General features: G+C 47.6%; 1 protein-coding gene across 1 annotated transcript in view; it reads right to left on the minus strand.

The window, feature by feature from the left end:
* The window catches only part of KMT2C (lysine methyltransferase 2C), a 226,149-nt gene that overhangs the window by 25,333 nt on the left and 174,444 nt on the right, over positions 1–26,372 (minus strand). Inside the window, exons 26-41 of the mRNA XM_023521782.1 lie at positions 24,828–24,932; positions 23,316–23,453; positions 23,105–23,137; positions 22,881–23,006; positions 18,531–18,663; positions 18,083–18,297; positions 16,470–16,543; positions 15,186–15,368; positions 12,958–14,814; positions 12,214–12,506; positions 9,223–11,036; positions 8,557–8,668; positions 5,761–5,839; positions 4,171–4,234; positions 2,146–2,378; positions 4–947 (exon numbers count right to left, since the gene is read on the minus strand). Of these exons, the coding sequence (XP_023377550.1) occupies positions 4–947; positions 2,146–2,378; positions 4,171–4,234; positions 5,761–5,839; positions 8,557–8,668; positions 9,223–11,036; positions 12,214–12,506; positions 12,958–14,814; positions 15,186–15,368; positions 16,470–16,543; positions 18,083–18,297; positions 18,531–18,663; positions 22,881–23,006; positions 23,105–23,137; positions 23,316–23,453; positions 24,828–24,932 (6,403 nt within the window). The remainder of the gene's footprint in view (positions 1–3; positions 948–2,145; positions 2,379–4,170; positions 4,235–5,760; positions 5,840–8,556; positions 8,669–9,222; positions 11,037–12,213; positions 12,507–12,957; positions 14,815–15,185; positions 15,369–16,469; positions 16,544–18,082; positions 18,298–18,530; positions 18,664–22,880; positions 23,007–23,104; positions 23,138–23,315; positions 23,454–24,827; positions 24,933–26,372) is intronic.

Here is a 26,372-nt window from a genome sequence, read left to right on the forward strand (position 1 = left end):
CACGGGAGACTGCTGCTGGCTCCTGGAGGTGCCGCAGGCAAGGCGGGTGTGAAAGGGGGCCTCGCCGGGGACTGCTGGAAGCTGGCCCCGGGAAGACCCCCATGCGCCTGCTTAGCAGAATGGAAGTTTGGGCTCGACCCGGGAACTGACGGTGAGTCGGGCACAAAGGAGGGGGCCCCTCCTGGCCTCCGCTCCCCGGCCTGCATGAACGGCTGGGTGGGTGGTGAACTCATGGGCCCCTGTGGCACACCTGGCTGCTGCACACCCTGCCCCAGCGGCTGCTGCTGCCGCTGTGGGGACTGCTGGACGGGCCTCGGGGCCTGCATGAAGTCACAAGGCAGGTCGGGGCCGTAGAAGGGGGTCTGGGCCATGGACGTCCGACTGCCGGGCTCCGAGCCCATCAGGCCGTGCTGCTCCAGCTCCAGCCTCTGCTGCAGAGCCCTCTGTCTGTCCACCTCCTGCATGAGCTGGATTCGTTGCCGTTCCTGCTGCTCTCGTAGACGTTCCTTCCGCTCCCGTTCCTGGAAACCTTCGCTGAAGGGGTTGTTGTCATCGAATTCCACCCGCGGGGGCGCCCCGCCCTGCGGGTTTGCGCTCGGCACGGTGCCCGGGGCTGGCGTGCAAGGCTTCATCGGTAACTGGGCACCTGGAGGCTGAATCCTCGGGTTGAGAGGGAGGTGAGCAGGGGCACCGGGGGGCTGCCATCTGGGCAGGCCGGGCATGCGTGCGGGGCTGGAGTGGCCAGAAATGACTGCTGTGTGCGGCTGCAGCTGCTGTGGCACCATGGGGAAGCCAGGTTGGCCCATGGCCGGCGGGGCGGCCCCCGGAACCAGGGCTGGCGGGGGCTGGACCCCGGGCATGACGGTGGGCGGGGCCAGCGCGCACTGCTGCTGCTTGATGCGGTAATCTTCGATCAGCTCCGCGTGCTCCTTCTGCTGCTTACGAATCTGGAACAATAAACGAGAGTCTCACTTATGTAGCACAGGCAGCAAACCAGGCGCCAGCTGAGGGTCACGGCCGGGGCTCGTTATCGGGAAGGCAGTGAGTGTTTTGCTTAGGCAATGGCAAAAGCCACAAAAACCTGGATGGACAAAACATTAACTAAAGATTACAAACCTTTTTAACAACAGGATTTTTCTAAGGTCATCTGTGAAACTTCTTTACATATGAAATAACACAAATTTAAAGTACATTTTCTTAAAAATCTTACTGTGAAAATCAAATCATTTAAACTGCTCATCAAAAAGATAAAACAAAGAGGCTACACAGGAAACCAGCTCACTGTGACACCTTGAAGTCACAGTGACACACAAGGTTAGAACAACTGTGCGACTCAAACATGTGAAGACTCCATTTCTGAAATGTACAGAAAGGCACAACCAGGTTCAGGTAAAGGGCGAGGACGTACACCACGCCCTCTCTGCAGGTTCAAGACTAGACCGGTGAACAGCGCTCTGTGAACTCCCGAGCTGACAGACTCGAATGGTGGTTTCTGAAATGCATGCAGTGCTGGGGGATACTGAGACTGGCTCCCAGTCGGGTCCTGACAGACTCATCAGTTCATTCCAAAGCCCTCCGTGCACCACTCAGCAAAGTGCGGGATCCCATCTCAGCAAGGATGCAGCTGGGTCCTGAGGGCGCCACCTACTCAGGGACCCGGAGGGGTGGTGCCGGATGCTGGGTATCCTTCAGTATCACCGCATCCTTGGGTACGCAGATGCTAGCACGCTGACCCCGGCAGTGCTGGTAGTTTTTCAACCCGTTCTCTCCAGTCTCTCTGACGGCCAAGGAAAGGCCAACTCCAAGGGAGCAAACACTGCTCGGGTCCCATTCCCCCCGGACCCCAGCGCTCCCCGAGGGCTCTGTCCCCGCCTGCAGTGACCACTGGGGCAGGAAGGGCCTGAGTGTACCCCGTCGCCCCAGGCTTCATGCCCGAGGAAGGCGCTCATCTAAGTCAGGAGGGCAAGACTCGTCTCACACTGTTACCCGAGGGCGGGGGTTGGGGCTGGTATTTCTGCAGGTTTGGAGGTCTCGGAGCTGTCACTGGTGGACGTGTACTTCCGGGTGCCCTTTAACACTAATCTGAGTGCTGCATCACTGCTGAGCGACGCCCCGAACACCCTGCCCACCCGCACCAGCCCTCACCTGCTCCAGCTGCTTCTGCACCATGCTCTGCTGTTCCGTCACGTGCTTGAGCTGCTCCGCGTCCTCCTCGGGGAACTCCCGGCCGGCCTTCTTGGCAGTGCGCTGCTTGGCCGACAGGGCCTTCTTAGATTTCCTGTGCGCGCCAATCTGCTCCTCGAGGTATTTCTGCTGCATCTGAAGGAGCTGCTGGGTCTCCTGGAGCCATTCTTCATACTGCTTACGCTGTGAGTCATCTGAGGGAAAAATTAAAAATTCAGCTGCGTTAACTTCCCGAAACGTTCAGCGATGCAAGTCATACAAATCCGTTTTCATGATGCAGTTTCATTATGACCTTGTCATAGGCATTTTGAAAACACGATACTAAGTATTAGACAATAATGTAACTAGAGGAGATTTTAGAAAAATATTTGAGAAACCAAAAATCACGTTTTGAGGACACTGGTTAACTTCATACTCATCAATAACAGGAACCCGATCTTTGGAAAGCAGAAGACCTTTCTCTAATGGAATGCTTTAATCCACTAAACTATCAAATTCTCTAACAAATAAGCCAAACTGTATGTCGTTATACGTGTCTTATTAACTCGACTTCACAGATTTTGACGAAACAAAGTAAGACATAACCTACTAAGGTCCAGAGCATGGATTAGGTGTCATTTCCCATGCTAATTTTCCGGAGTTTATAAGGTTTTCCCTATTTCTTAATGGTGAAAAAGTGTCCTAACCTGAACGGGAGGGAACCTAGGAGGTTTCAGAAAGGATCAACATGAAGTTTATGTTTCATAAAGGAAATCCGTAAGTTCAAAATTTTGGAAAGTTCTATAAAATTTGTACCAGATGTCTATAAATAACAAAGGTAGGGAAGTATCCGAGTAAAATCTTTTCTGTTTTTATGACTGTCATGACTATCTCCCCGAATAGTTACGTCTCTTCACCTTGTACCAATATTCCTGCTTTATTCTTTCAGGGCACTTTACTTCACTGATGCCAAGTCTCAAAAAAAAAAAAAAAAGTCATCTTATGGTAGTAAAACTCAGAATAAACCTTTTGACTCACTAGAAGACAAAGAAATGAATAAATACAATTCCAAGAAGGACATTAGCTGAAAAATTACATCCATGATAACAGAATATTGTCATACAGTGAGAATGCAACCAAAGCCAATGGGCACAATAAAGCCAGAAAAAGCCAGTTGGTCACAGCAGTTTGGTTTTAATGCAAACACGTGTTCAAATTATGGTATTAATGCAGGGGAATTTCAAAAGGTCAGACTTTGGGTTTGTTCCTAAACCCAGAAGTTCAGCACATGTATGAACGTGAAATCTAGTCTACTAAATTTGAAGGGCATTTGTCAAGAACAGGCTTTTTCACAAGATTTCAGAAGTTCTGCTTCTGGTAGAATGAGACCTACCGCAAGGAAAGCCTTTCTGGTTTCTGGAACCAGGAGAGCAGAGGTGAGCAAAATGAAAAATAATGGTGAAAAAAAAGTTAGCTAAACAGTCTGAAGATTTCAGAAAGGTTCAGTCTGGGGAGAACTTAAATGCTATCCTGAACCGCCTTGGGACCCCTGGAGGTAACTAGAAAGGTTCAGTGGCATCCTCCATCCTTGACCTTCACGCCATGCTGCTAACCCAACTTATTTCTAAGCACGGTCCCTACGTTGTTCCCATTTAGTGTCCTTGTCACTTACGCAGACAGTCATTAGAGTAAGTAGTTGTTTAATTCTATGGATTGTAAAGTGCCCAATCTACATATATATATATAAAAAAACAACAATATTGAAGAGAATGGGGAAGATCATTTTTCTGTATTAAAATATTAATCTCTAAATCTTCATGCACAAGAAAAAAAAGCAATGAAAAGACATGCCTTGAGGAAAAGACGCCTACTAGGGTTTCATAAGAGATGAGGGCACTTAGACTTAAAGTAACACACCTACACTAACTCCAAGTTTTTCAAAGAACACAAATGTAGTGCAGACAAGCAATCCCCAGAGAACACATAACTTATTAGATTTATACTTACTGACAAAGCCTGGACCAAAATTTGGAGGATTAGGCCTAGAAAGCTGATGTGTTATACTGCCATCCTAAAATAAGTAAAATTTACAAATAGGTTTATTCCACATTTCAGTTAAAGGGGAAACACTTTTTAAAAAAGAGAGAAAGAAAAAGAAATGGAAGGGGGAAAAAACCCTTTAATTTCCTAAGACATCTTTAACGTTCTCATTTTTATAAAAAGTAGAATAAACTGAGTGGTGACAACTCAATTTCTGAAAATTTTAAGCTATCTCTGAACTGCTACATTTTCTTGATTTAGTTGAAAAACAATTATATTTGAGGTATGGGATTATTCATCAGAGATATAATAGTGGGAAGTCAAATATTGTTAGTACTTAGCTAGAGAACCCCCCAGAACCCCACTTTTTGATGACATCTACCTGGTTTCTCTTCTGCAATTAAGACAAACATGGGTTACAGACTGACTAAATTCCACTCAACACAGTTATTTATAAACAAGAACCAATGTATCTAACAAGTACAAATAAATACACACTAATTAAAAATATTAGTCTTATTTTCTAATTAAATATCTTGTTTCTTCCGGGATGACTGAACGGTTATGAATCTTACAATTTCCCGGCAACAATCTGATACATTTAACTTGAAAAAGTATTTACTCAGTTGTGACAAGTTCTGCGAGACAGGCAGGAGCTGTACACAAGGTAACAATTACGAATGGCACCAGGAGCCTGAATGAACTCCCCAAAGCAGGCGGTGTAACAGCTGACAGATCAGCAAGGGAGGTTAAAGAACTTGCCCAAACTTGCACAGTATTTTCATAGTGGAATTGAGATGAAAAATTTAGCCATGAAGCTTATGCTTTTTCTACTGTATGAGATGGTGTCTCTCTTTTCCATTTAATAATAAGATGAATATAATTATCGGCAAAATAAATCGAAAGCACAAGTGGCAGGGCAAAAAGGGAAAATTCCAAAAAGACGCGCAGAAGGCAGCTTGGAGGGCCGCTCTCGCCCCCAGGCAGACACTTGAAAAGAAAAAATTCACTGAAGGAAACAGTGTATGAAATGAGCGGTACTACCTTCCCAGACACTGGTTGACACTAAATATTTAAATATTTATACTTACAGCTGATTATGATGAATTGTGAATATTTAAAAAACTAAACTACTCCAAGGAATAAATACCAGAACATGACTATGTCTAAATAGAATGACTCTAATTATTTTCCATTGTTTATAACAGTTTTATATTTTAAATGTAATGAATTAATTTCAAAATGTAGGCTGGGAACATATTTGGTGGACTTAAAATAAAAGCAAACCAAAAAACTTAAGCATTTGGTTTCCCTCCAGTGACTTTCTACTCTTAAATATACAGGTCCTTTTCAGGGATTATTGCCAATTTTTTAACCTTAATTTGTCTTTCTCTTTAAAAGTTATAAAAAAACCTTTATTTCTGCTGAGCTGATAACATATTCTGGCAGTGCTCTAAAGCTTCTACGACTCTCTAGAAGTGGCCTCACTCTAGAGAAGAGGCTTGGTGAGAAACACGAGACCTGCATCCTAGAAAGACTGGTTACAAGCAGCGGTACCTGATTGAGCGCCTGTGGCAGGAGGCTCTGGCCTTCGCCAGTCTGTGTCCCAGTCACCGAGTGGCCCACGAAGGGGAACCTGCGAGAAGGAAGCGCTGGGTATCAAACAGTGAACATCCAGAACTAAAATCATTTCGCGTGCTTAACAATGCACCCTGCAGGAAGGAAGAGCAACGGCCGTGTCTCCCCGCCGAGGACATGCACCAGAGCCCGTTTCCGCGAGCCAAGGGCATTCAGCCCTCGCCGCACACGCCTCTGCGAAGTGGGGGCTCACACCACTCCCGCGTTCCTTATGGTGAAAGGAGGCTTCCAAGGTTAACCCTCCCCACCAGGCACGAAGCTGCGGGAGGGAGCCAGCGAGGCTGCTCCGGTGGTTTGTCCCGTTAGACGCCTCGTTAGACCATAACGTACAATTAAGTCGAGTCTTTTGGATAAAAAAAATATATAGTGAAGACATAGCTTTATTATATAAATATAGATTCTAAAAAAATTTCTTCTTCCGATCTTTATTTAAAAATAATTGGGAGCTTATTTTGTATTCTAAAACTAAAGACGTAACTTAATTACGAGTTTCACACATTTTTGTGTATTTCCATACCTAATGTTAAAGCAAATCAGAAATAGGTCATTGACAAAAAAAAAATCTATATAGTTAAAAATATTTGGCAAAATGTTATTTATTCTAATTAGAGCTACGGACACTTCGCAGAAACGTTACTGCTTTAATGAAAACATTTCCCCTAGCTACCAAATGCTTCAACATAACAAGATATATAAATATATAGGGCACGATTTCCAAATTACGTATCAAATATTGTACATTAGTATTTAGGGGGCATTAGAATGGAGAATATATGCTTTTTAATTTTTTAATCAGGTTTTTGATTCTCCGCTCAGTCCATCCCCCCACCACAGTCCTGATCTGGAATGATCTCTTAGTCCAGTCATCGCGATCGCCCTCAGTCAGTACATCATCTCACTCTGAGGGACCATCACCTCCACTTCGTCAAAGCCCTTGGCAGAAGAGCAAACGATGTGCCTGACACGTGACAGATGTGTCGGCAGAGCTCTGCTGCAGAGAGACAGGACGCTGAGAGCAGGCAGCCTGATTCTGCGGCCCACCTTTAAAACCGAGTGCCAAATGCAATTTAGCATTCTCATTTTGACTACAGACAGCAAACTACATTTTATCATTCATCATTACTTTGAAGTCATGGTGATCACTACACCTACCGCTAAATGCGTTAATGTATTAAGAAGCGTGTGTACTATAATTTTTAAGTAACTACATTTCAAATGTAATTGGCTATGTTTATATAATTGTATTGTGTTTACACTCATAAATATAATTTTTAATATTTGTATTGCATAATTATATATTTACATAACTGGTTACATAATTGTAATACTACGTTTTTGTTTTGCATATAAAATGTTTTGACAAAGCACTTAAAACTGTCACAGGAATGTCAAAAAGGTTCCTGACAGAAGACGTTAAGAACCCCTGTGATAAAGTGTTAAAAGATGCCGGGCGACAGTGACAATCACTGGAAACTACTATCTCGGCTTTGATCACAACAATGTTTCTTACCTGCTTCCAAGTTCTCAACGAATGAAAAGAACTATGCTTTTAAGGATGTCCAATTTATCTTCGGTATGTTTATCTTAAATTTACATAAATTTTATATTCAATTCCATAATCAACTCCATTCCTTTTCATAAACAGTTTTTCAACAAGATAATTAGGCTAAATTGAGGCTCCATCCTACTCCATCGATAGAAGTATCAAACAGCAATACACGTTAAGGCCCACTCGTGGTGGCTGCTACAAACAGATGGACAGCCACCGCCTGCGGATACTCTCACTCAGTAGGTCTGCAGCTAAGCAAACTCACCTGCATTTAAAAAATACCTGCACACTGTCGGTGGTCCACAACCCATACTTAAGGCACTGCAAGGAGGCTGTCTGACATCCCTCAGGGGGCACAATGACTCCAATTTCAGAAATCCATACGGTCAAACAACGCTTAAGAGTCTCCTTTAATGCATAATTTCCATTTTTCTGCTGACAGTCAAAAGGCTTACAAATCCTCCCATGCTACCTTTCCAATGTCCTTTTATCTACGCACCGACTTTTTCTAAGTCAAATTCGGTTTAGGGGCACTTATTTAGTTTTTTGACCTTTTATTTATTTTTTATATGGAAACATAGCTTATCATGTGTTCTAATAATTTGTACTTTCCTTTAATAACTGTGGTAGCTCTTATGTGCAAATCCTATGCTCGGACGTGCTGGTGAGTTTCAGATGTCCAGCTTATTGTTGTTGATGGGGAGAGATCTGCGGACGCCTCTCACCCTGCCATGTTTCTGACCCGAGGACACTTATTTTAAAACTGAGTTCATAGCTGCCTTAAGTACTCAGTAGCTTTACTGAAGTGTCCCACGTGTTTGTTTGCATTGTTTCTTTGACGGAATAAAAAATATCCACGGGCTTAAATTATCGTCTCATGTCAACACAGAACAGTTTAATTTCTATTTTCCTGCTTATCGTCTCATCTTTATTTGGGACGAACGATCTCTGTCCCAAGCTGATGTGAAGCATTAAGTGTTCTAAAGGTATTTAAAAGCACACTTAAAATACTTTGAATTTCTCGATTATATCCAACGGACATCACGACACATTTAAACACCGTTCGTTCCTAGAACACAGGTTTTTGAGCCACCATATACTCCTCGTAGGTACAAGATAATTCCGCATGTCTCGATGCCACGCGAGCGCGAGGCGGCGCCACCCACCTGTCCAGGGGCACGGGGGGCATGCCCATGGTGCTCTGCGCCATCACTTTATTTATGCCCTTAAGCGCCACCATCTTGGCTTTCATTATAGGGTCTGCGATCGCATCGAGATCTGAAGAGGAAACATATTTTAAAGTCACTTATTTCATAGTTCTTGGTTCAGGTTACACTAAGAGGTAATGCAACTATCACAAACATATAACGGACTCTTATTCCTTATTTAATAATCACTATGAAAGGTTTCTAGACTAGGTAAGGAAATACGATATACTAAGAACCTTATCCTGAATTTAACCCCATCTCAGTCCTACAAGACTCAAAACAAGAAGTCTGTCAGATATAAGGGGGGATTACAGCAATAATCCGAAGCAATGCAATTCTTTTTTACCCAAACACTTGCAATGCTACTCAGACTTGCTTCTTTGGTAAACATCGTGAATGGGAATTTGCAGTCATTTCCAGGACTAAGGAATACCACTAAATTAGTTATCACGCCTTAACAAGGGGAAATGTATCAACTTCTTGAGGCCATGTCCTCCAGAGGCACAGAAATACGACTCTCGGTGCTTTGGCCACACGTAACTTTAACACTGAAATCCCATAAGCTAACTGCACAGCACCCGAACGCCCACAGCAATAATCGCCGACACTCGCGGGGACCCCTACCGATGTTGGGGAAGAAGGGCTCTGACCGCTGGCGAATCATGGCTTGCATCTGCCTTTGCTGTTGCTGTTCTTGCCTCTCTTGGTCCAGAAGATCCTGGAGAAGTAGAGGCTGTTCTTCCAGAAGGAGGGGCCTCTCTCTATTCTGCTGGGCTAATGCTGGAGGGATCATCAGCTGGTGGGGTCCGGACATGCCGCCGGCTCCAGACTGACTGGTCAGAGGCACAGTTTGATTCGCAGGTTTTCCTGTTCCGAAACCGTGACTGACTGCCGGCTGACCCTGAATGAATCCTGGATTTACCTGCACACCCTGAGGAAAAGTATGGTTCAGCCTGGAGACTACTGCCACGTTAGAATTCACGGCGCTATCCATGACACGGCCAGGTGGCGTCACTAAGGGGGGTGGCAAACCTGACGCGTGACTGGATGGTGAGGCTGGCAAAGTCGGCAGAGGAGACCCCAACGGCCTCATGTCTGGATTATCGGATTTTTCATTAGCAAGTAAACTGGAAAGAACTGGAGTGGATCCGGCGATGCCACAAGGGTTCAGGATGTCTTCGGCGGGCAGCGGAGCGGACCCGTGAACACCTGCGCCGGAGCCCGCGGGGTCTCGATCAGCTCTGTGGTCGAGGAGGTCTGTGTCACAGGCCTGCAAGGGAGCCTTTTCGCCCTGGTTCGCGTCCGCGGGGGCGGAAGCCTGTGCGCAGGGAGTGGCAACGGCGTCCCCGCCCTCGTCGCTCTTCACACGGCCACACCTGGCCTCCCCTTTAGAATGCGGGGACAGCACTTCCGTCTTTATCTCACCGGGATCAGCGGACTGTGTCCACGGAGGATGTTTATCGGAAGGAGCCACAGGTTTATCTTCCTGCCCCTTTTTTTTTCGTTCAGCAGCAGCACACTGAGTATCTAACTTATCATCGATGGGGACGTTCAGGTCTAGTTCCTCGTTAAACATGCTTTTCTTATCTCCTAGGTCGAGTTCTGGATCAGTGTAGGCAATGATGTCAAATTCTCCTGACCTCAAGAGGTCATCCAGGTTGGGATCGTTCGTCTCCAAATTACCTAAAGTATCCAGTTCGTCGCCCTTGCCATCCTCTGCGTCTAGATTTAAATTCTCCAGGTCTTCATCATCCAAGTCTTTGACCTCAACCCCCTCCAGGTCTTTGACATCTAGTTCTTTTACAGACGGGTCATCAGAGTCAAGTTTCTCTTCGAGACCGTCAGAAGACTGGGTGGTTACCTGTAAATGATCAGATGACGTTTCAGCCGGTGTAGAAGTTGGCAAAGGGGCCTCTGAAAACTCACCCCCTAAGGGATGACTCAGGGACCTCATGACCATAGAAGATGAATGGACAGGATGACCTTGCTCTTGATGAGACGGTGGCACCTGCTCCAAATTTGGATGCGCAGGTAGCTGATTAGGTAGACCTTGGGAAGGTCGTCTCATGGGGTCTGTGTGTCTGGGGCCAGGCATGTCCGGCCGGGGAATGAAGCTGACGTGTCTTGGCTGAGAAGGGGCCTCTCCAGCACCGCCAGGAGTGGCACCGAAGTGCAGCCGTGACCTCCCGTCGGGGGCCCTGTGCCTCAATTCAATGAATGCGTGGCAGGCATGCTGAACTGGCAGGCTCTGTGGAGGGAAGTGCTGAGGCAGTCCCACCGGGTTACTCATCTGAGAGTTATTTAAAGGCCTGGGCATGTCTACAGGGATCGGTCTTCTCAGCTGCGGAGGCACTCCGGACCCTTGCATTTGCTGAGGAGGCACGAGGAAGCGTTCCTGACTTGACAGGGTGCCGTGACTACCTCCTGGAAATGCAAATCTAAAAGAAAAAAAAAAAACAGCATACAGTTAACGTTAAGTATTTTGTTGAATTTAAGAGTTACCTCAAGAAAAGTAAAAGTTTTAGACTAAACTCAGATACAGAATAAACACTGCCAAATACTTAGGAAAAATGAAACGATCACGATTAGAAAGAACTTATAAAGTATCTACATGCAGGTAAATTTTACCTAAGCACCCTAAGCACCTTACACTGAACGTAACATCTGAGATCAGAAGACGTATGCGCAACAGACAGCGAGAACCAAGACAAAGGAACAGCCGCCGAGCAGATGGGACCCATTGTTCAGAAAGGAGGATACTGCTCCTAGAGTTGAGTAGGAACCCATTTTTTTCTATACCTGGGGAGCCTAGACAGAGGAAGCTGATGGGGGCCCTGAACGAAGGTAGAGCGCTAGCGGGAAGCACTAGAGAGACCTACAGGCCTCTACACGTAGGACAGAGGCGCAGGCGTGGTGCCGGGGCAGGCTGACTAGCCGCGCCAAAGGAATGAAGGTAGGAGGCAGTAAGCGAGAAAGAACAAGACGCATCATCTATGAAGATTCAGCAAATTAATAAATGACAAGACTTTTATTACTTATACCGCACCTCATTCTAGAAAGAACTAAAGACACCCTACAAATACACGTGACGCAGAACAGGCACACGTTAAAACTAAGGAGGACGAAAGAAAAACAAGAGCGAGACTGGAGCATGGAGGGAGAGACTGGAGTGAGGAACACAGCGGATGGAACGAAAGGCCCACCAGCGTTACAACCGTGTCTCACCCCAAAAACACCCTGAAGGAAACAACCTGTCAATCTGGAAACCTCCACAAATATTTACGATGGAAACTAAAATTAAAAATGGGGGAGGGCATTCCCACTCACGTCTCAAGAGGCTCTGACTGAACACGGTAGTTACGTTTTAGTGGGGTAACTGGTCTAACGACCCGGCTGTGGCTGTAACGTAGTGCTGTCAATACGTAATGACAAAGGCAATCTTCAAGGGGCTTAAAGGTAAAAATAAATTCCGTGGCCCGTCATTAGTAGACATGGCCCTGGTCACATGGCAGAGGAACGGAGACGTAAACAGCAACGACCTCCTGGCTGAGGGCGACTTCGTGTCTGTTCCCTTCTGACAGAAACTGAAGTCTGGGACGGCACTGAAAGCGTTACCTGAATCCGTGCGGTCTCACCCCCATGCCAGCGACGTCGGGGGGGTAGGGGCCACGCGGGTCTTTCGGGAAAATGGCGTATCTAGGTGCCACGGGAGGGATGGCGGGCGACCGGACGCTCCCAGGGTAGGGGGGCGGAGGCCTGGTGAAGGCCTGGCCCGCGGCGTCGGGCTGCCAGCGCTGCAGGGGGCCTGCGTGGGGCACGGCCGCCGGGTCCTGCAGCCCCTTCTCCTGCCGGCACGCCATCTTCTTCTGCTGCTGCTGCTGCAGGATGATCTCACGCAGCTTCTGCCTCTGAGTGGAACAGAACAGAGTCACTGGGATTTCTGAGTGCCGACGGCTCTTTAAACCCTAATGCTTCCAGCGTGGGACTATGGCAGTGTTTAAATTACCTTAATGTTTTCACATATGCTGAAACAGTCCTTAGTTAACTAACCAATAGTTATAAAATATAACTTGATGATTTGGGTGCTTTGCCTTGCCAGACAACTATCACAAAACTGAAAGCTTTCGTGTTTAAGAATTCCTCTACAAATGCATAAATATTGAAATTAGATACAGAATAAATTCAACTGAATGGTGTTAATTTTACGGTTTCATTTTTTTTTTTTTTTGGCAGCATGACAAATTCTACAGAGTATGAAGATAAACTTTAACATCTGTGTAGAAATTACTCAGTTCGATGAAATGAATCGCTTTCTCAAACAATTCACTTACATCACCTGAAGACATACAACGTGTTTACCTGTCTCAATTTCTCTGTCTCTGCTTGAGACATATTTACAGTACTCTGGGTATCAGTGACTCCTGGAGCTGGTCCAGGTCCAGGGAGCTGGGGGACACTGGAGAACTGCTGGCCTTGAGAGCTTACTGGAGAGTTAGAAGGAGCGCTGAGGTCCCCCTCTGACCCAGGCCGCGGCTGGTCAGCGTCATGGGCGACTTGACTTGTTCCAAAAGCGTCAGGCTGAGATCTTGGTGTCATCGGAGGCTGATCGTAGGGATCACGAGCAGCAGATGGGGAAACGCGGCTGAAGGTGTCTGAGAGGCCGGGTCCAGGTGGCCTCGGTGTTTGGGAACATGCATCAGGCGGCCTCACCAAAGGGCCAGGTAAAGCTGCTCCTCGACTTTGCGCTGCCTGCAGGAAAGGGTCCTGATTCGGCATGAGGACGGGCCTCGTCACTGAGGACCGCGTGAACCCCTCCGAGATCCTCGGCCTCGGCGTGGCTGGTGGCTGAGAGTACGGTACAGAGAGCCCAGGTCTCGGTGTTCCGGGAGGGTGTGCGTATGGGTCCGAAAGCCTCTGGTTAGCTGCCGACGGGGCGAACAAGTCTGCCTGGGCCGACGGCCGCGGGGTTGGAGGCTGCTGGCTGTATGGGTCGGCCGTGGGCGGCCGGGGAGTTCCCGGAGGGTGGGAGTAAGGGTCTGGGTTGGAGCGAGATGGGCCCGCGGGCTGGGAGTATGCATCGCCAACGGGCCGCGGGGCTCCCGGGGGCTGGGAATAGGGGTCCTGAGCTGGTGGCCTTGCTACAGACCCCGGCTGCGGGAACGCCCGCGAGGGGACAGCAAAAGGCTCGCTCGCCGCGGGGCGCGGGGTCAGCGGGGACTGGCTGTACGGGTCACTGGACTGGCTGTGAGAAAAGCCGTCAACAGGTCTTGGGGTCAGAACGGGCCTCTCGTAAGGGTCAGCGGGCAGTCGCCTTGGGGCCTGTGACACTGCTACATAAGGATCCTGGGGGGCTGGAGGCGCTTTGAAAGGTCCAGGGGTTGTGTCGGGAGGTGCGGGTGTCGCCAGTGGCCGTGTGTATGGGTCGGTGACCCGCTGTCTTGGAAACACGTCGGCCCGAGGCGGCGGTTTCGTGAAGGGGTCGCTGCTCCCTTTCGCCGTCGTCTGCTCCGAGACCACGGGAGCCCGGGCCGGGCCCAGGGCCTTGGGAAACTGATCGGCGGTCACGGGCCTGGGCGTGTCCGGGGGCTTTGCATAGGGGTCGCTGCTTGCGGACGAGGAAGGACATGGGCCTCTGGCGGGGGATGGCCTGTTTGCTGTGGCCTCGCTCGTCTGGGTGGGCCTGGGTGCTGGCGGCAGAGGCACACGGGTTTCTGCCAGCGCAGAGGTTCTTCGGGGAAAGCTATGGCCCCCAGGAGACGGCCGTGGGGTGCCAACCATTTTTGCGTAAGGGTCCATGGGAGACGGAGGCCGGGAGGTGGACGCCGGCGGGAAGAGCTGCGGGGAAGGCGGCTGGGGCGGTGCCAGGCTGTCTAGGGGGCCGATCCGGGCCGGGGTGGGCGGAGGGGGCGCCTGTGGCTTCACAAACACGTCGTCCGCGGACGCCGAGGTCGGGGCGCCAGGGAGCTGCTTTGTAAACAGGTCTTTATGGAACGGCTGTGCCGGGGACAGACTCCCGCCGCCGGGCTGCGAGGTCACGGGGCTCTGCGCCCCGCCGCACGCGTCGGGGCCCGGCTGTGCCAGGAGCACCTGTGGGCCCAGCTGCTGCTGCTGCTGCTGCTGCTGTTGCTGCTGCTGCTGCTGCTGCTCGTTCTTCACCTGCTCCAGCTTCTGCGTGGCCTCGATCTTCGCCTGCTGCTTGCTCTTCTGGCGCATTTGCTGTTGGAAATGGAAAGAAGAAACAATCCCGCGGTTAGGGAAGACCGTGAGTGTCATGGGAGGGGACAGCAAACGCAGGACTTCTCCGCCGTCGGGCGCGGGCTGTGCCCGTCCTGAGCAGGCCTCAGCCCTGCAGAGCGGGCCGGGCCCCAGCACGTGCAGCAGCTCTATGCCTCGGCCAGCACGCGGCTTGTAACGGTTCAAGAAACTTTCCGAATCGACTTACAAACGTTCTACTGACAAAGGATAGACTATCTTTAATCGAAGTTAATAAGAACTATATTCTGACAATGACTAAAGTGATTCTCTTCTCAATAAGCAAAAGTGCGACTTAGAAACGCCAACTACTGAAAACGAAACGCCACACGTGCCTGCCTGAACTTCCACTCCTGCTCATGCTCCGACTCCCGCTGCTTCAGTGGGTCTCTGAAAAGGTCCGCGTCGGCGCGCACGCCCGGCTCACCGCCGTCCTGCTGCTGCTGCCTCTTGGCGGCGTCGCTGGACACCTGCACCTTGCTGATACGCAGGGCGGCTCTGTTGTCCCGGGCTTTTTGCTTGGCGAAAAGGAGAGGAAGATTATCTCCCAGTGCATGTTGACACGTTTACAGAAACAACACCACGCGAACTGTATCATCGGAAAGCAAGAGGTCAGGTAACGCAGCCGGGCTGTAGCCCTGTCCGGCCTCCCCCAAGGATGGGTCCAGGCGCCAGCCCGCCTCTGCCCCCACAGTGCACCTGCCCCTCTGCATGGGGTCAGGCCAGAGAGCCAGGTGTGCACTAGCTAGCACGCTCAGTTCCGACTTTCTTAACCGACCCTTCAAACATGGGAAAGTTCACGTCTCTCAGTTTAGAGTAACGGAAAAAATCAAATCGACCCTCCAAATCTGAAGTCTGGAATCTGAAGGTTAACATTAAAGAAAATCATCTCAATCCTATCATTATGCACCAGTCAAAGCAAAAGAAAACAAAGCATTAGCAACACATCAAAAAAACCTTTGCTCTATCCAAATAGTCATTATCACCGACAATGTAATCATCGAAGAGCAAGTTGGAAGATAACTGTGTATACTTTTCAAAACAATAATGTCATTTTAATATGCTTTAAAATGGAAACAGGAATGCGAATTCAGTTGACAATCTTAATTCGGCCCTTTGGGAAACAACAATTCAGCATCTTAACTGTGAATCTTATAAAATACCCTAATTAATTCCCGGCAAAGCGCATGCTTCAGAAGCTCCTTAAAGGTGTCTAGATATGTCCCTTTCAAGATACACGAAGATTCTACACTGAACCTAATACGTACAAAAAGAACGTCTCGTGGAAGAAACAACGGCACACTAATGCAGGCTCAAAATTTAAAACTCTTTTGAAGAGATTAAACAATTTTTGAAGTGAAATGAATTAAACATGCTCCTAAAATTAAACTGATTTCAATCTTCAACATCCTGGTTCTGGTAACTGGCTTACGAAAACATCACACTTTATATTAAGACATAATGAGTTACAAAATCGCCATAAAAACAACGTTGATAATTAGTTGTACAAGTATTAACGTTTTCTGCAATGAAAAATTCTTTTATTAACCTAAGATAATAAAAGTAAGACTCCAGTATTGTGTTTAAAAATATAATACATGAGAGATTATTAGAAATACCACATATGGTGCTCTCTCCTGTGAGCTTGCTTTTCTCCACAATTTAGCAATTTGCTTCACTCTAGTCGTCCAGTCTGCAACAAAAAAATACAGTATACACATTTACGCACAGTAATGACATGATAATAAAAAGGTTGATGAACTGCTAATGGTGAAACTTGTTCAGATTTTCATAAATGAGTAGCCCTAGATTAAGTTCTTTGTATAATACAAAATTCTTGGCACACAGGTCAAATATTTTCTGAATAAAGTGTTGCCTTATTAACCATCTCACTTGTAGAGTTAGTAGTTTTTAAATCAAAGGAACTAAAGCAGCCAAGATAAATTTAATCCGAACATAATACATCTCCTCAAACCTGTAAGAGTCGAAACTTAATATTTTGTAAAATATCTTACTCAAAAGAAGTCTATCATTTTGACCAAAAGCAAGCATTATTACAAATAAGCATCTCACCAGCACTGTGCACAGTAAAGACATGGAAAAGTAATGATTTCAAGCCACTTCCATGAAATTCTCAGTGCAGGACAATATATTAAATGAAGTTTGGGTGAGATCTCAGTTAGTGATAAACACAGAAATGGTTCAGTCCATATTTAAAAAAAAAAAAAACTTCACAAAAGCCACTGAAAATGGAAATCGGTTGACAGAGCAACAGCCCCAATGTGATATTTCCCCAGGTTCTAGAACCGCTCAGTATAATTAAAAAAAAAAAAAATGCTTCTGAAGAAACTATAGCTCTGTTCTGAGGACACTTTACATGGACATGAAGCGACTTAACATAACCAGATGTGCTCATCTATGCACAGCGAATGAAAGTGGGGTGGGGAGGTGTGCGTGTGGATCACGTGGGCGCACTGCTCTGACAGACACCCCGTTCCCCACCCCACGGGCCTGGCTGCTGGTCTCTCCTAGGTGAGGTACCACAGGGAGGTCGAACCAAAGGGCGCCTAGAAGACAGAGGTCACTCGAGAGCCTGCTTCGGGGGCCCCCTCTAGGAACCTACAAGAGCTACGCGCTGACAGCCGGGAACCCATGCCAGCCGGTTTCAACGGCCCTTCCATCCCGATCTGCCTCGCGACGTGAACTCAGGGCAATAAGCCGGCATCTGCTTACAAATGTTCTACAAGTGACAGTTCATGAATCCAAATGGTTCGTCTTCTGCTTAATTGGAATTTCCAAAACAGGTGCCATCTGTATCATATGTTTTGCTCCCCACCCTGCCCCAAGCAGACTAGAGAGCAGCGGGGAAGGGAAGGTGATTCTGAGATGTTTTACTGGGAACAATACTTAGAACTGAGTGATTCAGCCCAATGTAAGACTCCCGATTCAACGCTAAGATTCTGTTCCAGGAACGGTCTATGCCGTGGCGCACGGGGCCCAACACTGACTCCACGTGCTCAGAAAGGCTGCTGGGAGCCAGACGTGCACTCAGCGTTCACCGAAACGGACTTCTGGGCAACATGCGGGGAACGCAGGCCTAGGACTCAGGAAACGTAGGTGACTCCGGAGTGTGGGGGAGCCCCCCGGCGCAGAGCCCCCCTGCCACAGTCAGACAGAAAACCAGAACGCGTCACCGCGTGCGGGGGAGGTGGCCACATGGGCCGGCACTCACCGGGGAACTCGGCCTTCAGGCCGGGGAAGTTGATGTTCGTGTACAGGACGGGGGCCACCGTCGCCATCTCCCCCAGCGCCTCCTCCTTCTCCCACTTGAGTGTGCTCCTCTGGGCGCTGGACAGTGTGTCACTGTCCCCCTCCGCAGGGGCAGTGGCCGGCACCCAGGGGCCGTGAGGGTCACCGGCCATGGGGGTGAACGGCGGGTTTTTGTCCCTGGCAAAGAATGAACAACGTTACTGCACAAACATAAAACAACTTCCTCAACACTATGGTTAAGTACGATTTCACTAAAACCGATTATTACGAAATAGCTAAAATGGTTGAAGACTTTCAGCAAAGGCCACGATAAATGTAACGCGCGCTGATACCGGGGGCACAGTAACAGACTGGCATTTACGCAGCGAAAATTACTTGAGTTTCCACAGAAAGCAAAGGCTTTTCAATACCTGGCGTCAGCGTAAGGGGACTGTGCCACGGCAGAGAAAGTCCCCAGTCCACTTCCAGGAGGCAAAGGGGGATGCGGGAGGTGAGGGCCAGGTCCAATGAGACCATTCATGAGTGGCATTCGTGAAAAGACATCTTAAAAGAAAAAAAGAACAATCTGGTTTGCACATTACTCGTAAGCGGAAAAGCACCAGGAATACCTCTAAATAACAATTTGTAACGCTATTTAGAAGCTGGATATTTTTTCAATGTTATGTTGTAAAATATTGCTCAAAGAGTGACTGCTTATAAAATTTCGAAATGTGGTCCCTATAACCCTGTTTACTTCGCCACGGTACACTGGAGACAGCGTGTGAGTGGGAGGCTGACAGCCCTGGGCTTGCATCTTAATTCTGCTTCTTGTTAGAAGCAGAAATCACTACTTCTGTAAAATGAAGGTATTCTGTAATGTGGCCGACATCATGTATGTACAGGTCTCAGCCTAGTGCCTGATATCCCGTGATTACTCAGTTTGTATTAGCTCAAGAAAAAAAGTCAATCTCAGCAAACGCTAGTAAGTTTTAACAAATACTCTTTCCCATCTTCATTCAAAATTTACAAGCAGATTTTCTCCTATTTTACTCTTGTTTCTGTTAACACAAAAACACCATCTATGATTCCTGAATTGGCACAGTCTCGAAAATAGTTTGGAACAACAAGCAATATTTCATCTACCATTATCAATTACATCGTTGCTGTTAAAAATATACGCCTTCTGATTTTGACATAATTTTCATTACTTGGGGTTTCAGCTCCAAATGCATTTTAGCTCATCCCAGCTTATTCGCAAGCTTCAAATACTCATCGTCTTTCTAGACAGACACCAGTGCGCCATAATAAAGCCACGACATGCTTCCGCCACGCTCAAGCACGTAACTCCGACCCTTACTGAGACCTTCTGCCGTCCTCATCTGACCAATTTCCAGCCAAAAAGCAAACAACAAAACCACACCTGTTTTTCATGGACCTTCAAACACCTTTCCCAATTTCGAGACAAACTCTAGAGAGACAACGTACCGAGGTCCGCGTCACCAGTTACACACGGGAAGTAGTTACGGAACTGGCGAACGCTTGAGCGCTTGGGCTAATGACAGGGAACCCCTGACCTGGTGACCGCTGCGCCACCATAAGAAAAACCAACCAGACCAGTGTCGCCCACACAAGGTTTTATACGCAGGACGACCCTCCGACTGCCACGACCGCGAAGCGCAGCGCTCCAGCGGCCACGTGAGAACTGAGGCTGAGCACCAGCAGGTTCTCAGGGCTTTGTCTCAAGGACGTCGAGGTCAAGGCTTATCCTACTCAAGGGCAGAGCTGGGCCCACTGGACAGGGCTCCACAACGACAAGTGTCTCAGGACGCTCGAGGTCACTCCAAGCATCAGGAGTGAGATTTCTGATTTTATTCGAAGTCAAATGCTCTCTTTCCGACTTCAGCGAAAACAGGTTCCATTAAGGAGTGTGAGATTTTATTGAGAAGTATCAAATGTCTTTCCTGTAGCGAGGATAAACAAAAGCTTCTTTACTGGAGTGAGGATGTGGCCCATTCTGCAGCCATCTGTCAACACTAAGGGCTGCCAGGACAACACGCCGTCCCCACATGCTGCGGGACAGCAGCCCGCACCGATGACACCCCTCACCACAGCAAGCTTTGTGGGTGTCAAGCCGCTGATCCTCACAACGACCCCGCCATGTGAGTTATTCACGTGAAGCTCCATTTACGCCCAACGACCCTCCAGAAGTTAGAGTCCACAGTACCTACCCCGCCCCGTCACATTAGTTTATAAAAGTAACCTTTTTCAAGGTGGGAATCACGGTAAGAATTGAATAGTTTTCTAACCTTCGCCCACAGTGACTTCAAGTTGCTCTGTCTCAGTCTTCTTGAAATTCCCTCCCCCGCTCTCTGACCTTCTAGATTTTTGTTGACAACACGCCACACTCTGCCGCCCTCCCTCACCGCCTCATCGCAGTCACTCTGCTCCAGGTGACCAACGACCTTCCTGTCCAATGAGACATTTGTCAGGCATTTGACCCACTTGACAACCTGTTCCAAAGACCCTGCTCCTCATTCGGTGTCCCAATCTGTCACTGCCTTTTTCACCGTCACTAACCCTCACAAGGGGGAAAGGACGTTATAACTGCACACCTAACACAAACCGCACGAGGTGAACGTATAACTCATGACATTTAATTTTACAAAGCTCAAGGGTCTGCACTCTACGGTGGATCTGTAGTCCTCTGGAGAAGACTTCCCACACCTTGGATGAGTATCAACACACAGGTAATTCCTCACCTCCGGCCACAGCCCCGCACGGCTGTCACCGCCTGCATCAGAACACTGGCCACGCCCCGTTTCGAACCGACTGAACACGGCCTGGAACCGAACCCATTCCGCCTGCACCACGCGCTGCCACGCGGTCCTCCCTGCTCCGTTTCCAGCTCACGGCATGACGGACGCGCTCCGGACGCTGGCTCACGGCCCAGCTGGGTCCCCGTGCCCGCCCCTCTGCCCTCGCGACCATTTGGTGGCTCAGCTCCGCTCAGCCTAACAGCATTCTCTCCTCTCCGCCCCTTCCCCTCGGTGAGCTCTGCAGATACGTCTACACGAACCAAACTTTCGCCTCAGTCTCCACCGTGGTAAACTCCACAGCACAAATCATCTGGTCTCAGGTTCGTTTCCAATATTCACGTCAGAGCTGCGCGGCCAACACAACGCGCCGGGCCAATCCGCCCGCACGCGGCCTTCGATGGCGCTCAGGACCCCGGAGAGAAAAGGCAGCTGCGCCGTCGTCCAATCTCCAAACGCTGCCGAGCCCCAGCGTGCGTCTGCCGGTTCCGCCTCCTTCGACACTGCCGCTTCGCTCTCCTCTGCTCTGGAAAACGATGCTGCTGCCATTCTTAAACGCCTGAGTCACCCTACACAGGACCCGATCACGACTTATCCTTCAACTATTTCTTCAAATGTGAATGTCGAAATCTTAGTGACTCGAATTATGCGACACAGTGAAATGATTTAAATGATGACTGTAAAACCTCTGACAAAGGACCACATCCTTAACTGATCTGATTTCTGAAATACAGTCTTTCGGTTTCAGAAAACAGAGAAACAGATCCTTTCCGTACGCTGAGAAGCAACAGGCTAAAGAGTCCTGAATCATGAGGAGGCCCAGGGGGGCAGTGACGGCAGCAGCTCTCACGGTGAGCGCGTCGCCCCCACGAAGACCGCACGTCTGGCCCAGCAGACATGAGGGGACACGGAGGTCCGGAGGCCGAACCGGTGGAAACCACTTTCATTACGTGCGTTACGGGACTTTTCACATATGCACATCGGTAGTAAAGACACCGTTGAATTATTTGCACAGAATTGTGCAGAAAGCGTGAGATTCTGTAAATGTGTCAGCTGTTCAGTCCAGCATGTAATCATGAAGCAGCGGCAACAGGACAGAGAGAAATGAGCCTCTGCTCAAGTTGTCAAAAACAGCCACCACCGACGCCAGACTCCTTTCTGAGAGAGATCCCGCCTGCAGCGCCACCTCCGTGCCCATCTGAACCGGCACATTCCGGCTCTAGGCCAAGAGGAGCCAGGGCTCGAGAGGACGGAAAAATTAAGGCTTGCAGCTTATTTTACGTAGCAGCTAGTTCTGAGGAGGAAACCGATGAAACGACAGGCATATTTCCACAAGGTCAGGAATGTCGCAGTTGACGGTGGCAGAACGGTCACTGACCTGCGCTGGAAGTACGTACTGAGCACGGATTCTGGGGCAGGGCACACAGCGACGGGTCAGGTAGGCCTACCCTTGAAGGAGCCCGCGGTCTAAGAGACCATAACCACCCAAACGGGAACTTGTACTTGAACCGCATGCTACGAACGAAAGCGTGGGGCTTGAGGTGGGGGTGGGGGCAGGGACCTGCTAACCGCCGGGGAAACACCAGTGGCACTGAGGCCAGACCGCAAGTGAGGAGGCAGGCGGGGGGCGGCAGCGGCTCCCAAACATGGGCGCGGGAAGGACCGCGTGGAGCGGGACTGCGGAAGGGGCACGGGCTGGCTCTGAAACACTCTCCCCACGGCCGGCAGAGCCAGCAGTCGTCTGGGCACAAAGTGGATCACAGGTTTCCCAGAGTTTCAGGGAGGTAGGACGGTGACCGAGATAAATCCGGGTTAACGTTTTCTGTCATCACGAAAGAGGGCTTTTCTCTCAGTCTGCATGTGTCGTTACGAAGGGACCAGGCCAGCCCTGCTTCAGAGGACACGCGTGCACACACACACACGCATGCACGGACGCACACACACATGTGCAGACATGCGTGGACCCACCCTGGCTGTGTAGGGGCAGCAGCGGCGGGGCGGGGGGCGGGGCGGGCTGCGGTAACGCAGGTGGCTGAGCAGTCGCAGGGCTGAGCACGGCAGTAAACAGGTCTTCAACATCCTTCCCTCCAAGCTCTGTGAGAGAAAAATCGTAACGGTGATAAGATTAAAAGTCTGCGACAGCCAAACAGGGAAAGCCACTTTCGCAAATTAAAAAATCAGAGCACAAATACCTGGAATTTTATATAACTTTCCAAGAATTGCTCCTAGAATAAAATAAAGAAATAAAAATATTAACAACTACTATTTAACTGTACTGATACAAAAAAAGCATTTGTCATAGAAATGATCAGAAGTTAAATTGTAAGTAAGCATGCAGAAGTCTTTGAAAGTCATATTTACTCATGTCTTTTAGAAAGCCTAGATGTAGGGCAAATATTTTACCATCTGTGACCATTTTGTCTAGTTCAGGACTGAGGATGCCATCGAGCTGCTCTTCACTTAATGGTCGAGAACTCTGATTGACACTTGGCTGAGGCAGAGAGGAAGGGTCATCAGCGACAGGCCCCATATCTATTCCTGCTGGAGGAGCAAGGCAAAAAAATTAAAAGGTGGATTCTAAACGCTCGCGCAAAAGGCATGACACATTTACCCGCGTTAACACACGATTAAGACGGAGCAATGAAAAGACTGGCTGCGAACTAACCAGGATTCTTCCACAAATCTGGAGAGTCAATCAGTAAAATTCAGGCACAATGTATTTATAAAACTAGGTGCCACTTCAAAGCTATGTTTTAATAAAATAAATGCATTTTCTGAGGAACAGAAGAACACTTCTGGCTCTAAAGTGCTAATTTCCACAAAAATAAGCACCACATTACTCAGACGGAACCTAAGAGAATATTCAGTGTAAAACATTCGATACACGAATAGTCGCTTTAACATGGAAAACAGCTGTTTCAAACGCGTAGTTCAACTACCATACGCAGCACGTGAAACAGTAGGGATAAGTTTCACAAGAATTAATGAAAAGCTCTACAATTCTTAGTGTTTAGTAAACATTATCTTTGAGAATGATTTCAACTATAGATCACATTTTGAAATATTCTGTAGTGTCAAAACAAGATGTAGATCATGTTTATGACATAATGTGCTTCATCTCATAGAAACTTTTTTCTTTTTTTAAACAAGAGCCATATAAAAGTGGTCTGTAATCTAATCCCTTTACCATGCTTTCTCCATATTACTACTACTTAAAAGTAAAATTTAGCCTGTTCATATTTGATTTTGTATCAGGAGCTAACATTTGGGTAAAATTATAAATTATATATTAACAAGCATAAAACCATTCATTAAATTAAAAAAAAAGCTACTAAAAGTTGTCCAAAGCACAGTACAGCTGTACCACGCGTTAGCTGCAGACACAAAGGGAAAAGCAAAGTATGGATTAGTGACAAATTAGCACTATAACAAATACGCATGCACCTACAGGCTGTTTCAGCCGAAATCACTATAAAAAAGACTACTCTAGTCAGCCGTCACCCATCGCTCAGTGTCTTACCAAATGGAAAAGACGAGCTCTCAACCTGGAAAGTGCATAAATCAAGACCTACAAGACCCAAACCAAATAAAATGGATGATTACCACAGGAGCGGGACGCGAGGGACAAGGCAGACGAAGGCGGGAGCACGACACGGCCGGACTTTAAGGCCGTGAGCCTTAAATCTGATGCCATTAGAAAGACAACAGAAAATAGCTACTTGCTATTCCCTCCCTTCCCAAGCAGAAGAGTCGAGGGAGATCACATTAAACAATAAGTTCTTTCATACTGACCAAAAAAAAAAAAAAAATTTTTTTTCTAGTTTCAGAGTTAAAAATAAACTTGTTTCATACACATATACCTTTCGCTTGTATCATACATATATCAGACACTGGGCAAACAGCATTCACATATACCTGAGTGATCCACTGATTTTGCAAGGTCATCTGAAATTATTCCAAGAATGTCATCATCCGTGTTTAAGACTTCGGAAATATCGGCTAAAGGGTCATCGGCAGTACCTAAACACAGGAAGCGTGTTATTAAAGTCTCAATATTTTCCTAAATTCTACAACACCCTTGCTCATTCAACCATTCACTACCTATCTCGAACACAGCAGATGATGACATAAGTGCTAGAATCATAAAAAATGAAGATGATTACTTCTAAAGTGGAGGATTTTTCATAGAAAAGGCACTCCAATGTTTTGAATAACAAAACATTAAAAATTAAGACTTTTTGTTTTGTGACTAATTTATACTAACAACAAAAAAGAATTTAAAATAAAGACCCACAGGCAATAAAAGTGAAATAAAATTCTATGAGAAAGCAAGCAAAAAATTTCATTAAGAAGGTAGCATCTCTAAAAGTGACATCTGCAAAATAAAACACAGAAGGCAAAATATGAAATTCAAGCCCATTATTTAGAAATTCCTTGTAAAGTACAAACCAAACACCATCTAGTTCCGGCCCACTTCAGCTTCACCTTACTACTGGCTACTCACTCACGTATTTGAAAAGTATCTGAGCACCCCCAGAACCAGGTCCACGGATTATGTCAGTAGACACTGTTCCAGACACTGGGGTTGCAGAAGTGCCTAAAGCCAAGCAGATGCCCTCACAGAGCTTATGTTCTCAGAAGGGTCAGACAGGGGTGAACAATGACATCAGCACACGCGCTGCAAAGGTTTTAAAAAACAAAGGAAGAGGATTAAGACATGGGGCTGTGGTCAGGGAAGGCCTTTCGAAAGGACATGCGTGACCATGTGTGACTCTAAATGACATCTGGGAGATGTGAAGATGGGGGACAGAGTGGCTGTAGCACCACAGACAACGCAGCCAGGAGGTGTGGAGTCACAGGCCGTGAAGACGCAGCTTTACTCTGAGGTATGAAGTGTAATGGAAAGTTGAGGGCTAGGGGACGATATGATTGACGCACAAAGGCTGCACACTGGGTGCTGGGTTGGGGTGGGGAAGGCAGGCAACAGCTGGAGTCTGGGGACCGGTCAGCAGGGGGTGGTGAAAGCCTGCACTATCATGGGAGGGAGATCATGGGACATATTCTGAAGGCAGAGACAAATGTGTGGATATATTAAAAATTCAAGGAAGACTCCAAGGGTTTCTGGACTAATCAAGTAGAAAACTATTTAGGCTAGCTTTAGTAATGTATCAGTCATTTAAGAAACATATGATTTAGAAAATCCATTTCAACTGTATTTTTACTTTAAAAAAAGAAAGGGAAGGTGGACATGAAATTAACACTCCCGATCTTGGCTTAATCTTGCCGTGAAACACTAACGATCTTGTCCCATTGAACATACACTTCTCAAACAGAATTCACACATACATAAGAATATTATAACTTCTCAAAGGGAAAGCAAATGTAAACTTTGTACGCCCAAATATTCACAAAGTTTTTAGGGAAATAAAATTATTTCAGTAATGTGTTCTCCCGACAACA

This window comes from Pteropus vampyrus, unplaced genomic scaffold, assembly GCF_000151845.1.
Source record: "Pteropus vampyrus isolate Shadow unplaced genomic scaffold, Pvam_2.0 Scaffold316, whole genome shotgun sequence".
NCBI classification, from domain to species: domain Eukaryota; kingdom Metazoa; phylum Chordata; class Mammalia; order Chiroptera; family Pteropodidae; genus Pteropus; species Pteropus vampyrus.